General features: G+C 43.6%; 1 protein-coding gene across 6 annotated transcripts in view; it reads left to right on the top strand.

Annotated features, from left to right (window-relative positions):
• The window catches only part of LRCH1 (leucine rich repeats and calponin homology domain containing 1), a 200844-nt gene that overhangs the window by 125210 nt on the left and 60341 nt on the right, over positions 1-15293 (top strand). For all 6 annotated transcript variants that reach the window (XM_026017282.2, XM_026017280.2, XM_026017279.2 and 3 more), the window contains exons 4-6: positions 9884-9989; positions 14209-14345; positions 15062-15189. In XM_026017282.2, the coding sequence (XP_025873067.1) occupies positions 9884-9989; positions 14209-14345; positions 15062-15189 (371 nt within the window). The remainder of the gene's footprint in view (positions 1-9883; positions 9990-14208; positions 14346-15061; positions 15190-15293) is intronic.

Genomic DNA, 15293 nt, shown 5'->3' with positions numbered 1-15293 from the left:
CCCCTTTCTCTCTCTCTCTCTCTCTTTCCTTTTCTCATTTGTTTCTTAAATTCTGCATCTAAGTGAAATCAGGTGCTATTTGTGTTTCTTTGACTTATTTCACTTAGCATAATACTCCCTGTCTCCACTCATGTTGTTGCAAAATTTCATTCTTTTTTACGGCTGCATAATATTCCATTGTGTGTGTGTGTGCGTGTGTGTGTACATGTGTGTATACCATTTATCAGTCAGTGGACACTGAGACTGTTTCCATAATTCGGCTATTGTAAATAATGCCGTTATAAATATAGGGCATATAGATATATAAAAAGGTATTTTTAGATAAAAATATAAAATAAATACATATTTATGTATAAAATATATTTTTTATTTAGAAATATTTATTTTATATATACTTAAAAATATATTTTTATATATATAAAAAAGGTATTTTTATATTCTTTGGGTAAATACCCAATAGTGTGATTTCTGAATCATAGAGTAGTTCTATTCTTAACTTTTTTGAGGAGCTTCCCTACTATTTTCCATAGTGGCTGCACCAGTTTGCATTCCCACCAACAGTACACAGGGGTTCCTTTTTCTCCACAACCTTGCCAACATTTGCTGTTTCTTGTGGTTTTGATTTTAGCCATTCTGACAGGTGTGAGGTAGTATCGTTGTAGTTTTGATTTGCATTTCCCTCATGGTGCGTGAGGTTGAGCATCTCTTCATGTGTCTGTTGGCCATCTGCTGGCCATCTTCTTTGGAGAAATGTCTGGCCATGCCTTATGCCCATTTTTTAATTGGATTATTTGGGATATTTTTTAGGTGTTGATTTGTATAAGATCTTTATATACTTTGGATACTAACCCTTTATGGGATAATGTCATTAGCAAATATCTTCTCCCATTCAGTAGGGGTGCCTTTTAGTTTTCAGATTGTTTCCTTCACTGTGCAGGAGCTTTTAATCTTGATGTAGTCCTAATAGTTTATTTTTGCTTCTGTTTCCTTTGTCTCAGGAAACACATCTAGAAAAATGGTGCTGTGGCCCATGTCAGGGACCTCACTGCCTGCACTTTCTTTGAGGATTTTTATGGTTTCAGGTCTCACATTTAGATCTTTAATCCATTTTGAGTTTTTGTATGTGGTGTAAAAAAGTGGTCCGGTTTCATTGTTTTGCATGTTCCTGGTCTAGTTTTCCCAACACCGTGTGTTGAAGAGACTCTCTTTTTCCCTTTGGATATTCTTTCCTGCTTTGTCAAAGATTAATTGACCTTATAATTGTGGATTTATTTTTGGGTTTTCTGTTTTGTCCTATTGATTTATGTGTCTATTTTTGTGCCAGTACTATAGAGTTTTGAGGACTGCAGCTTTGTAATATAATTTGAGGTCTGGAATTGTGATGCCTCGAGCTTCGCTTTGCTTTTTCAAAATTGCTTTGGCAATTTGGAGTCTTTTAAGGATGATTTGTTCTAGTTGTGTGACAAATGCTATTGGTATTTTGATAGGGATTGCATTAAAGGTGCAGATTGCTTTGTGTAGCATAGGCATTTTAACAATGTTTGTTCTTCCAATCCACAAGCATGGAATGTCTCTCCATTTTTCGTATAGTCTTCAATTTCTTTCATCAGTGTTTTATACTTTTTAGAGTACAGGTCTTTTTTCTCTTTGGTTAGGTTTATTCCTAGGTATCTTACTATTTTTTATATAACTGTAAATGGAATTATTTTCTTAATTTTTCTTCCTGCTGCTTCATTATTAGTGTATAGAAATGCAACAGATTCCTACACATTGATTTTATATCCTGAGACTTTACTGAATTCATTTGTCAGTTCTAGTATTTTTTTTTTTTTTTTGGTGGAGCCTTCAGGGTTTTCTATGTAGTGTATAAAGTCATCTGCAACTATTGACAGCTTTACTTCTTCCTTTTCAATTTGGATGCCTTTTCTTTCTTTTTGCCTTGCTGGTGTCAGCAAATGTCATTTTAAATGCATTGGTAGCCACATTTTTTTAAAAAAGCAAGTGAAGTTCATTTTAATGATTTTACACAAGATGGCTAAAATATTATTTCAGCATAAATGTGATATAAAATTCATGAGATATTTTATATTTTTTTCACATTAAGTCTTTGAAGTCCAGTGTCTATTTTATACTGCCAGCATCTCACAGGTTGGACCAGCCCCATTGCTAACACTCAGTGGCCACATGTAGCTACTGGCCACCTGGGTGGGGCAGCTTTGTAGCCTGTGTTCCTTAACTGTGTGAGCATGCACGATCTTGTAAAAAGCATTTATCTGTGACATTGGTGAATATTTAAATCATTGCCATTATTTAACCACAAGGGGTGACTGGCCTTGCTTAAGGTCACAGACTAAAAAAAGATTAGTTTCCATCCGTTCTTACTTATCTTTCATCTCTTTTTGCTTAAAATAGTAGTGCTACTGTAGGTAACCATGTCAAATGAATTTTTAGCTAGCAGTTGGAAAGAAGTTCCCCAGAGAGCCTGCAGTAATTCTAGACTTGCTTGGGAGGTTTTTGTTTTATAGTTACTTACATGGAAACCAACTTGTTAAAAAATTTGGGGAGGCACTGCCCTGCCCCCAGGCATTCAGAGTACCCTAAGCCAGTTAAGTGCTGATAAAATCACTCAGGTTATCAGGCTCTGAGCATTGTTTAGCTATTTTGGAAGAAATATTTTTAAATTTCACATTAGACTCAAACAGTATCCTAGATGGAGCTGTAAAGTCTCTTCTCTTCCAAGTGTGAGTATTCCAGAGTCATCAGTGGCTTAAAAAACAAAACCCAAAGTACCACAGCTGTCTGCAAGAAAAGAGTCTTCCTCTCTAATTTTTAAGAGTTGAAAAACACCATCTTACCATCTTAAATATATGTCACACTTATCTGAAAATAAAACAGAAAGCATTGCCATGCAGTTATTGGCTTGTCCAGCCATTTGAGATTGTGCCGAGAACAGAGGAACACAATTATTCCTCCTCCCATGAAGAAGCCATTAAGAAACACCTGTTGAGATGTCTTTTTTCAAATCCATGAGAGGCCAGGCTAGAGTTCTATGCTGTTTCAGGTGCAAGAGAATTTAAGGAATCTTAGTTCTGTGGAGCTGGCCCCTCCGGGGCCATTTCTGATGGGAATGAAAGAGCTAGGACTAGGACTTCCTGCCTTCTTGGCCACGTTGAATACTTCTGTCCCTCTGGCACTCTCAGAGCTGTAGCTGTAATAGGTATGTTGCTTTCTAAGTCTTTATATCTGGGTGTTCTTTCTGTAAGAGAAAGAGGAAAAGCCCTGGCATTTACTGCACACCTACTGTATGCCTGGCACTCTGCTAGGTACATGATGTGGATTGTTTCATATAATCTTGACTATAACTCAGCAAGGCAGGTATCATATCTACATTTCGTAAACAAATTTGAGTTTCAGAATTACTTGCCCAAAGCCATGGGGCTACATGGAGGGGTGGGACTGGGGCATAAAAACCAGCCTTGTGTGATGAAAGCCCCAACCCTGTCAACAGCACCACGCAGCTGTTCTTGCTGTATCTTCTTCTAGACTAAGTGTCTCATGGAGAGGGGCCATGTTTTGTTTGTTGGGTGAGTTCCTGGTTTACCTTGCATGGTTTTCTCATTAAAGTTGGGGCAGAGCATGGATAGCCAAGAGTGAATCAGAGAATGAATGTTTTAAAAAGAGGGTCAGTGTCTGGAAGTTTCCTCACAGAGGAGCTCCAGCCTGGCAGGGAAGGTCAATGGACCGTTCTGGTGTTGACTAAACCTTATTTTCTTCGTTAAAACCACATTAACACTTGGAAACATGGTTCTTTTACTGTCAAACCATGCCTGAAGGAAGAGGCATGTTGGATATTTGGTGAGAGATGCCATATGAATGGCCTGTGTTGTAATGACCTTAGAGCTGTGAAGACAAGCACACCACGGAAAGCATGGTCAGCTTGAGTTTTCTCATAGTTTCCTGTGCGTACTGACCTGCTGGGGTCCAGAGATGGTCTATCCCTTGTTTGGTTTCTTTCCATTTGTCTTTCTCCAACTCGGGCATTGAAAACTATGGCTCCTAGCTCTTACCTGCATGTAAGAGGACGTATTATCACTGGTCCAGAAAGCTGCTCCTAAAACCGAAAAACTCAGAGAGCCTGATGCAAGGAAAGGTGCATTTCCTGGCCCTGACTAGACCTCTCTTTTTTTATTCTCTTTTCATGAAATGCTTATTTGTGTGGGGAGTTTGATTTCAAGGATCAGTTATAGACAAGACACTGGGTGTATCGTCCTGCATCTGAGGAAAATCCCTTCTTCCTTATTTTCATCCATGGCATTCCGACCTCTGAGCTAGGTATCGGGAAGACATAAATTCATGTGTCTCCCATAGTCATTTTTCCACTTGTGGTCTCTGGAGATGCCCCAACCCCTCTGGTTTCTGTGGGACAGTTGGGAATCCATGGCTTGTTGAAGATCCATTCTGTTGGAGGACATTGGGGTGGGACAGTTGTTTGTGGATATGCGAAAAGGTGTGAAGTTGAGTTTTATACTGAAAGGAGACATTCACTAACGTGATAATTTATCCTACCAGAGGTTGCTTGGTAAAGTCTTGAATATAAATGAGCAGATTCATTTTTTTAAGGATCTTATTTATTTATTCATGAGAGACACAGAGAGAGAGGCAAGAGACACAGGCAGAGGGAGAAGCAGGCTCCCTGCGGGGAGCCCATCCCAGGACCCCAGGATCACACCCTGAGCCAAAGGCAGACGCTCAACCACAGAGCCACCCAGGCGTCCCCTAATTTTTCTTAAAAAAAAGTTCTGACTACAGGCATTGAGGTTTTTGATTGTTATGGAATCAAATTTGACTTTATTCCTGAGTTAAGTATATGACTTTCAAAATCTCTTCATTATCTCTGTTGTGATAAATGGATTTTCCTAATATCACAAGGAAATTTGAATTATTTAATCTTGCCACTTCTTTGTACATAGGCACAGAGAGGTTAAGACATTTACCTACAGTTACACAGTGAGTCATACAATAGACATTTCCCCCCAAAAAAGAGCATGATCCCATGATGGGAGTTAATAGCTTGGATTTCCTGTCAGAATGTTCGCATTTCCTTCCATTAAATAAAGAGCTACATTTATTACAAAAATACGACTGAAGCGATTGTATAACCACACTAGATTTTTGAAAACCTGAGGGTCAGAGCAAGTTAGCTTGTGAGAATACCACATGTATTTGCACAGGGTGGCCTGGTCTCACTGGACGTCTTTCCCTAACCAAGGTCTTCTTGACACAATCCACAGTGGTTGTGTTGGTTTTCATTAGAGGTTACTCCTTGAAAACACTTTTTTTTCTTTTTTTTTAAAGACTATTTTCTGAAAGTGAACATTAATAATAATTTAATAATCCCTGAATTAATCTGATGTTTTAAATCCTTATCATTTTTGCATACTGAAGGTAGTAAATTAACAACTAGCACTTAATAACAAAAATCTATTAGTCTCCAATGTGCATTTAACACTTCTAGAGACTTCCTTTATTGCCTGAAGGGGCTGGCACGAAATGACTCTAAAGTTTTTCCTTTGGTTACTTAAAAACATGTTGATTAAACTAGTGGAAAAAAAGTTTATCTTAAGTCATAAAATTCTCCATTTTGATCTTTATCTCAATGACTAAGTTGAGCTGGCTGTTCCATAAAAACTTAAGTTCGAGTACTTAACGTTCTTGTATATAAACTGGATTCATTTCTACATACTAGAGAATAGAATTAGTAAATATGTATGACATGCTTATGATGATTTCTTCCTGGCCTACCTGTATATTTGCAATATTCTAACGGTAAATATATGGTAATTTGATTCACTGAAGCTTGAGATAATTATTTTCTAAGATAGAGCTTAGGGGCTTATAAGCAATTCAGAAGGGATTCACTTTACTATTCTAAAAAGAGCCAATGAATCGGAAAGTCATAGCTTGGTAAATTCTCCCTAAATGCAGAAGTATGAGGTATCGGTGTCATTTATTTATTAAATTTATTTTCCTAAACATTACCTTTTTAAAATGAACTCAAAATTAAAAAAAAAAAAAAAAAAGAACCATACCTTAGGCTAAATGTGGGCAGACATGTCCTAGAGAACCAGACCGTCCTAGGAATACTGCTTTCACGTGTTCTGAACTGAAACATCTTATCCCCATCTTATCCCTCAGTTTAGACTAACGTCCCCTCCCCCCTCCTCCTCATTCCCCAGTGACTTAAGACCCCCGGGGGTTTTAATTTTTGTGATGAGATTCATAGCTCCTTTAAAACATAGCAGGGTTCAGTGACTGGAAGGCCATAGAGTTTGCATAATTTCACAATATCGATGCTACAATAGCAAGGAGTCTTTATCTGGCTTTCACGCTGGATCTCCCGGCGCCTTTTCTCCTGGTTGTTTTGGCAGGACAGGAAATACCTGACAGCAGAGTGCTATTAGAATAATTTGACCTTCACCATACAGCCCTCCAAATGTGAATGGACAATTGGACCTTGTGTTTCTGATTGTCTACAGATGTCCTGTCCTGCAAGTCAGAATGAAAAACTCTGTATTGTTATGTTCTTTTTTTAAGTGTAAATTGAGTAACTGCTTTCCTTACTAGTAAATAAGCATTGAAATATAGTTGAAGGGAGTTGATTTTCCTTGATGAAGCCATTATGTGAGAAACATATGTTTAAAAAAAAAATTACCTGGTATTTCGGGAAACAGCAGCGGGTAATCAGCGGCACGCAAGGTGAATATAGTACGTACCAAAAAATAGGATACGACTGAATGAGACTTTATGCTGTGAATATGCTGCCTTAATATATCTGTTATCTATTTGTTTCCCTCTCTCTTCTCCTTTTTTTTTAAGTGATTTTTTGGGGGGTGCCTGTGCGGTTCACCTGGTTGAGTGTCCAACTCTTGGTTTAGGCTCGGGTCGTGGTCTCGGGGTCGTGGGATCGAGCCCTGTATTGGTCTCCGCGATTAGTAGGGAGTCTGCTTGGGGCTCTCTCTCTCCCTCTCCCCTTCGCCCACCCCCTCCCCAATAAATAATAAAATACAAGAATGATTCTTAAAAGAATTCTGTCCTTGGAACTTGTGAAAATTGTCAGTTTCATATCAAAAATCTGATTCCCATCAACTGCAAAAAGGACCTTTCTTGTGTATTCACACACTGACTTACAAAAAGTGAGTGGGGATGTCAGTCACATTAACTCCTCTCTAGGGATGGAGAATGCCCCCTGTTTCTTCCCCCGTGACCCCCCGGCTCCGGCCCCAGCTACCACCAGTGTGACTGTGGCCGCGAGTCCAATAGGATGATTTAATCTCATATATCTCTAGGGCTTACCTGTATCCCGTCTATGTGAGAGCTCGGCTAAAAGCGTGGAAGGCTACCTCTTGCTTCTTTGTGACTTGATCGAGGCAAAGAAATATAAAGATCTCACTGAAAGGACTTGGTGGTTACTGTCTGTGGGTGATCAGAAGCCATAGGAATCGGGAAAAGGTGGCATTTCGCTTTTTTGCTTCTTGTATGTGGAAGTCTATGCAGAAAGGCAGAAGTATTTAGTGACTCAGTGAGGGGCAAAAGTGACTGAACAAATCTCCGGACCTCTTAATTCTATAATTCCTTCCTTTAGACTTTTACTTCTCTGCCGATGTACCTGTGGGTTTTGTTTTAATGCATCAAGAGCCAGCCCGGGGTGATGGCATGGGACACTCAGCGTTGTTGGTCAGACGCAGAGCATAGAGCGGGACCGTGGCTGAGTGCACTGTGTAGACTCGGCCTCTGCAGAGGGCCGCCTCGCTCCTTATTCCTCTTCAGCAGGTGATACTCGCTAGCAGCCTCGTGACCTTGCCAGATTGGCGGGTCACCTGCGGGTTTCCAGATGAGAAGAGATTAGAGGACAGTGCTGCCCTGTGTTCCGCATGGCCCCGCTCTCACAGGGAGCCCTGGGATTTCTGGCAACGGGTCAGTGGTGAGCTCTTCTCATCAGAGCGAGTGTGGGACTGATGTCTGCAGTCAGGCCTTGCTGCCTTCTAAAAGCGGGGTGGGAAGGGGTTTTTTTTTTTTTTTTTTTGGTTTGGTTTGGTTTTGTTTTTTGCAGGTTCAGGAGTGATGTGGGGTATTTAAACACTCGATCTCATTGGGATCAGACCTCACCCAAGTAGATCTGGGGCTCTGCTGTCTCACGCAGGACCCGCCAGGGATCGGTGTGTAGGTCGGAGCGTCCCGGAGTGCCAGCCGTGGGGCCGATCCCTCACTTTGTCCCTGGTATTCTGCTCAGCGCCGGGAAGACGGAGTGGCTAAGACCCAGGATCTCCCATCGAGGAGCTCACAGGCTCGTAGGGAAGGCAAACGTGCAAGCTCACGAGGGCAGGACCACGGAGGATGGCACCGTCGTTGTCCCTGGGCGTGCGATCAGACGGGGATGGAAGGGGGACGCCTCCACAAAGGCCTCCGAGAGGAGCCAGCCTTGAATTCAGCCTTGGACGGTGTAGGGGGGGGCAAGGGGACCACATTGGGGGGGCGCGCCAGGCAGGGAAGAGCCCGACCAGGTGTGGGCCCCTGAAAGGCCGGGACACACGCTGGTGACAGCAGCCGGCCACGGGGGTGTGGGGGGGGGCTTGGGGACACAAGGGGGGGCTCTCAGGGAGATGGCACAGGACACACAGACCAGCACTGGAGCTGCCGACTTAAGGACGATCCCTCCTGTGCTTCACAGGAACTGAGACAAACGTTTGAGCTGGCGGGTGACACAGGGAAAGGACACTCCGGCAGATTGAGGAGCAGGACGCAGGGAAGCCACTGGGGAGTACCGAAATGTCGCAGGAGGAAGGACGTGGCTCCGGACAGGACAGGACAGTAGCCAGGGTGGGGGCTGAGCTTCCAGAGGAGGAGGCACAGGGGATGAGGGGAGCAGATAAGAAGGGTGTGAGGCCGCAGCTCTCACTCTGCGCCTGTTGGGCAGTGGTCCCCGTCCACGATTGACGGGATGTTATGTCTTTTAGTGCAAGAAAGGGACGTCATGGGCAGCCCGGGTGGCCCAGCGACTTACCACCACCTGCAGCCCGGGGCGTGATCCTGGAGACCCTGGATCGAGTCCCTCGTTGGGCTCCCTGCATGGAGCCTGCTTCTCCCTCTGCCTGTGTCTCTGCCTCTCTCTCTCTCTCTCTCTCTCTCTCTCTCTGTGTCTCTATGAATAAATAATAATCAATCAATCTTTTAAAAAGAAAAAAAGAAAGAAAGGGACATCATCCGTGTGCCCCATGGTCTTGCTGGTAAAAATGTGCTTGCAGGCATCTGGGTGCACAAAGTGTGCAGCCCCCCCCATCACGGACTCCATTCGACAGAAACCGTGCCTCCAAAAGATGCCGTAAGGGTCATGATTTCCACTGTAAGATGTGGGTGTGTGCTAGGTGGGGTGTGTCACCTTCTGTTTCGAGGCGCTGTGGGAGGGCGGCTGAGCAGCGGGCGGCCTTCATTCCAAGCGTTGACTGCCCGGGACGCCTGACTTCACCCCCCTGGGCCCCACCTTTCTGACACTACTAAGCTGCTAACACGGCCTCATGGGTTCGTCGTGACAGTGAGATGCGATCGAAGCACGAGAACGCAGCCGGTGCGAGGCCCACAGAGTAGCCCCTGAGTGGCCCAGACATCCTTCCTCTCTCCTCTTCCAGCCTCAGAGGATGTTCAAAAGGGTGCACTTTCTTTTTCCTTCTCTGCGCTGAGCCTTGCTTGGCCAGGGGCGTCCAGACCAAGGTAACGATGAACCCGAGGAGCCGTCCTCGTATTTAAATTCCTTAAGGAGATGTCACGCGGGAGGCTTGATTTCCTGGAAGAGGGTGTTTATCATTTCTGCCTTTGCTTTTTGATGCAGGACGTCAGCTGCAACGAGATCACAGCCTTGCCCCAGCAGATAGGTCAATTGAAATCTCTACGGGAACTGAATGTCAGAAGAAATTACCTTAAAGTTTTACCACAAGGTAAAAAAAGAATAAAACAGGAGATGTTTATTTTGTTTGTTTGTTTGCTTACTTCTGGGAAGAAGGTAGTTTGCTTATGCTTGTGCATGCCCAATAATATTAATTATATTAATATGAATCATATGAATTTCACACACAGATAACAGAAAAGTTCGTATTCATATTTAGTCGGGGGCATGGCAGTGCAGCCATTCCCCCGTAGAAGGCCGTGTGTCTGTTAGTTTGCTCACATAACAAAGTATCACAGACTGAGTGGCTTAAACAACAGAAATTTATTTTCCCACAATTCTGGAGGCAGGAAATCTAAGATCAAGGTCTCTCCTGAGGCTTCTTGCCCTGATTTACAGATGGCTTGCTTCTCCCTGCATCCTCACGTCATCCTTCCTCTGTGTCTCCGTCCTAATCAGCTCTTCTTAGAAGGACACAGGTCATATTGGGTAGGGCCCACTCACATGACCTCATTTTAACTTAATTACCCCTTTGAAGGCCTTATCTTCAGATACATCCACATTCTGAGGTTCTGGGAACTAGGACTACTCCAACGCAGGAAATTTGGGGACATACCGTTCAGCTCACAACAGGAGGCAGCATGAGTTGTTTTTGGTATGGATGTGCAACGTTCTGGAACATCGGGCCAACACCTTAGGCGATGTGCTTGGTCTCGTAGGTCCAGCTGTTAGGATCTCTGGCCTTGGGTATCTGGTCGCCCTGGTTGACCCGCCCCCTGTGTCTAGAATCTATGCTTCAGGTGAGAGGACCACCCCTGCTGAAGTGGCACGTGGGCTAACGTCACTGGTTGTTGCAGCGAGTCTCCCAAAGGCCAGAAGCAGGGATCCTCCAGAACCTCAGCGTTGAGGCTGGTTGCCCCCTCAGACATCCCTGCTCAGGATCCAGCCTCAAGCCAACCCTTCCCTGCACCTGTGGGCTTCCACAGCATGTCCCTCTGATATGCTGTCTTTGGGTTCCAATAAAAAGACACATTTCTTCAGGAATTGCAGGCCATTAAGAACTTTGACAAGCAGCTCTGTAGATGGTGGTGGATCTGAATTTCATACGTTGGGATTCTTGTTTGGACTTGAATCAGAATGGGTCAATGAGCAGTAAAATACCGAATGCTTTCCCAAAAGACGTATTCCGGGTTTCAAAGATCGCACTGCTTTCCACCCATTTCATTTAAAGCCCACCAGGCATATCAGGGTTCACACATCTATTTAAAAATATACCTCAAAGCAAAAGCATATACTCGGAAACAGAAACTAAAGCATTTGGTTAACCCGACACTACTGCAGCTGGTTGAGAACCGCCTGATTTGTATTATTCTGTTCCTGCATCTTGTTCTTTGGCCTGAAGGCAAGCCGGTGAAGCTCACGGAAGGGAAAGAACTTTATAAAATGTGATGCACTTGGATGGGAGGTTTGAGTGTCTCCCTGCCATCCCGTCACCTTTCGTGCACTAACTAGCATCTTCAAGAAGTAGACGTAGAAACTCTCGGCACAAGGACTTATTAGTTTATGACTTTGAGATAACTAGGTATAAAAAGATTGATTTTTCATTCTGTCACTCATCCATTTTGAAGGGATGAAATTATTTTTCTTGGTTTGAGCAAGTGCAAAGGGGAGATGCTCTTACAGCACATTTCTAAGCATTAAACCTCTTGTAGCACTGAATGCAACTTTCCTCTAAGCTCTCGTTGCTAATCGCTGAAAGCTCCTGACAGATCACCAAACTCTCATTTTCAAAAGAAAAAGGGTAACGGTCGTTTCACGGATGCCTAGAATAGTCTAGAAACGTGTGAAAAGTGTGTCTTTTCTGCAACCAAGGTCTTTCTTTCTCTCACCACTCCCTACACTCTTACCTTCAGAAAATTCCCATCCCTGAAAAAAGATCGGTTACAAATTTCTATCCTTTCCATAATTAGGTTTTCTCAGGTGTAGTAGTTTAAAAATATATCCTCCAAGCTAAAACTTCAGTTTACTGGAAAAATCTCTCTCTCTCTCTCTCTCTCTCTCTTTTTAATAACTTCCTGCATATCAAGTTTCTTTTCTGCTTCACTCCAGAGAACTCGATTAACAAAAGGGCATTGATAGTGCTTTCAGGCAACGAATTTAAAGACTTTGAAGACTTTGAGTATTTACTTGTTTTTCCTCTGTGAGTACCCTTCCCCATATGCTTTCAATCTCAGGAGGGAAAACGAGTCTGTGGCCGAATTACCCATATCAATTTTGTGGTGGTTTCACTACACGTACTGCAATGAGGAGACCTGCATTTTGTTTTTTTCTAGGCCCAGAATGGACAGAATTAAGATTAAAGGAGCCCGTCATTGACCTTCTTTGCAACAGAGGATGTGCCTTGGAATTTTCTTTTTCCTCTTCCTCCCTTTTCCTGCCCTGTTTCTTGCGACCATTTCTGGGCCTCAGTTCTCAGCTACCACCACCACCACCACCACCACCATTTTCTGGTTGTGAAACTGCCAGGCTCTCGTTTTTTCCTAATGAAGCCAAGATGATAATTGTGTTCCAAACTGCAATTAACGGGAATGGGTCATAATACAAACCATTCTTACTTTATTTACCCTCTTTGGTTCAGTTGCCTCTCCTCCCCTTCCTGCTGTGCCTGCCAGGAACTTAGCCCTCCGCCTTGCTTCAGAGCCTTCACTGTCCCAGGCAGAGAATCGCTGAAGATCCAGAGTCCAGCTAAGTTTTGCCACTAAATTTGCCGGCCTGAGTTCAGTGAGTGAAAAGAACAGTCTCTGAGACGGATCCCTATCACTAAGGGTTCCAGCAAGGGGATCTGCCTCCGGGATCCAAATCCCTCTACACCTTAGTCCAGTTTGAGGAATAAACCATGAAGTGAAAGAGATCTGACTTTGCCCTTGACCTTCCAGATTCCATGCTGTCCTCCAGGTCCCCATCCTCCCTCCCTCCTTCACCTGCAGCTCACAGCATCAAGGCAACCTCCAGGATGAGTCGGGTGACAGGCAAATCGCTGCCCCTGCTCTTGGGGGGGCAGAGAGTGGGGGATGAGGCCTGGGCCTGGGCAGGGACTTGCTCGGGGCTATTTACCCAACACTGAGTTTGGGACCTGCAGAGTTGGATGCTCTTCAACCTCTCTCCTCACACTTGGGTCCTGTTTTAAATACAAAGTAATCCCCTAAGGCAGGAACCAAGGAAAGTCCCTTCCACACCCAGAGGCCTGGGGCCAGGAGGCTCTGAGGAGAGATCACGTTTGCTAAGAGCATCTCTGTTTGTGGAACTTGAAGCAGCCTCGCTGAGTGGACTGAAAACCCTCAGGCACACTTGGGGGCGGGGTGGGGGGTGGGGAAGCAATCAGGTCACTTCTTACTGCAGGTCACTTTATATAGCACCTGCCTGTCCTCCCCTTTGGATCTCCTCTCGGAGCCCTTACCGAGGCCCCTCTGCCATACGTGGGAGTGGCCTCCCCCCCCCCCCCCCCCCCAGGGACCTCACTGCTTGGCCCCGTGTCGCTCTACGTGTCTGCTGTTGCTCAGCCTCTTTGCTCCGTGAAATATAGTCGACTTCGTTCCCTGCAGCTGCCAGCGTCGGTTGGAATGCTTGAAATTACTGAGTGTTTACTATGCCACTGGGTGGGGATTTGAAGCTAAATATAATGTTCTATCTTGTTTGTGGAGCTGCAGGAGACTTTTCAAAAGCAGTAGACTTGAGCCTCATCAAAGCAGGATTACAGGGTCCATTGCAGAGTTCTGAATTAGATGGCATTTAGTCTTGAAAGTAGAATTAGAAAACCCAAGAACACATTTCTTGTAACTGGCTCTGAGACTATGCCAGCCCAGATACGTTGTTGACTCGATAAGCATATTTGATGATTAGCACATTGTTCATATGCTTGCAAATGAAGTGAAAGCATAAACCTACCCAATGTGGGGTGGCTTATGTGATTGTTCTGCTGGAAGAAAGGCCTTTCTAAACAAAAGATACTGTAAATGTCAAGTGTTTTTTTAGCTCTTATCAGAACTACCAACAATTTAAAATGATTGTGCTCCCAATGGAAGATTTTCCCCTCCCCTTTAGTAAAATATTTTAGACACAGACCACGTATTCCTGATGCACAACTTGCTTCAGTTATGTTAAATATTTTTCCTGGTAAGCAAAGAATGAATTTTTGAATGTTTAGCCATTTAATCTTGTTGCTTTCTGAATTTGTGTTTTCTTTTTCTTTTTCTCCCCTCCCTGTTCTTTAGAACTAGTAGATCTTCCCTTGGTAAAGTTTGACTTTTCCTGCAATAAAGTGCTCGTGATTCCCATTTGTTTTAGAGAGATGAAACAGCTGCAAGTATTACTACTTGAGAACAACCCTTTGCAGTCTCCTCCAGCACAGGTGAGGGATGGCAGCAAAGCTGTTTCATCGCGGGATACGCCGTCACTAGTGCGTGGGTAACTCTCAGCAGAGCTGGGCCTTTGCTATTCTGCTGAATTAATATTGTTTGGGACATGATCACAATCTCTGAAAGATGAAACTTTGGGTAAATCCGACTACAGTAAGTTGTCTTGTGCTGCATCAAATCCACTTACCAGGATTTGGATCACCATTCTGATCTCTTGCAATCCTAGGATTATAGGATCATACAAATGTTAGCAATTGTACGTACGTTGGAAACACCTACATGGAGTGTAGGGCCTATTAAAGGAAGCGTATATTCCTCACTTTAATGTGAGCTGAGAAATGGAGTTTAAGCATTTTCACTTATGGGTGTTGGTATTTAGAAAGAAGTTTCAAGTTCAACTGCGAAACCATGTGCTAAACAAAATGAATGCTCCCAGAATTGGACTGTTACCGTGTCAGGTATCTGACTTCTGTACTTTTTTTTTACACTATTCAGAATTAGACACATTTCTGTTAGAATGGTTTTCTATTCAAAGTAGCATCTGGAAGACACGATTGCCTAAATTCTCAGATGTTTTGGAGAGGTCAGATTTGGTGTGCATTGTTGAAGCATTGCTTAAAATGAAAATGCAAAAATTAAGATATCAGATGTCTAGGATCTACATTTTGTTTTGCCCTTAAACAAATACGTATTATTAATTTCTCCGTAGATTTGCACAAAGGGCAAAGTGCACATATTCAAGTACCTGAGTATACAAGCCTGTCAGATTAAGACAACCGATTCCCTTTATCTCCAAACGATGGAGAGGCCACATTTACAGCAGCACGTGGAGGACAGGTGAGTGTGACTGCAGTCACTCAAAGCCCCTGTTTGGAATTTGCTTAGGCCACCGTGCTCCCGGTAGGGAACTCCAAAAATCCCTTTGCCTCATTTAACCAGTG

The sequence above is a fragment of the Vulpes vulpes genome, chromosome 6, assembly GCF_048418805.1.
Source record: "Vulpes vulpes isolate BD-2025 chromosome 6, VulVul3, whole genome shotgun sequence".
In the NCBI taxonomy this organism is placed as follows: domain Eukaryota; kingdom Metazoa; phylum Chordata; class Mammalia; order Carnivora; family Canidae; genus Vulpes; species Vulpes vulpes.
This window is presented reverse-complemented; position numbering and strand designations above follow the sequence as displayed.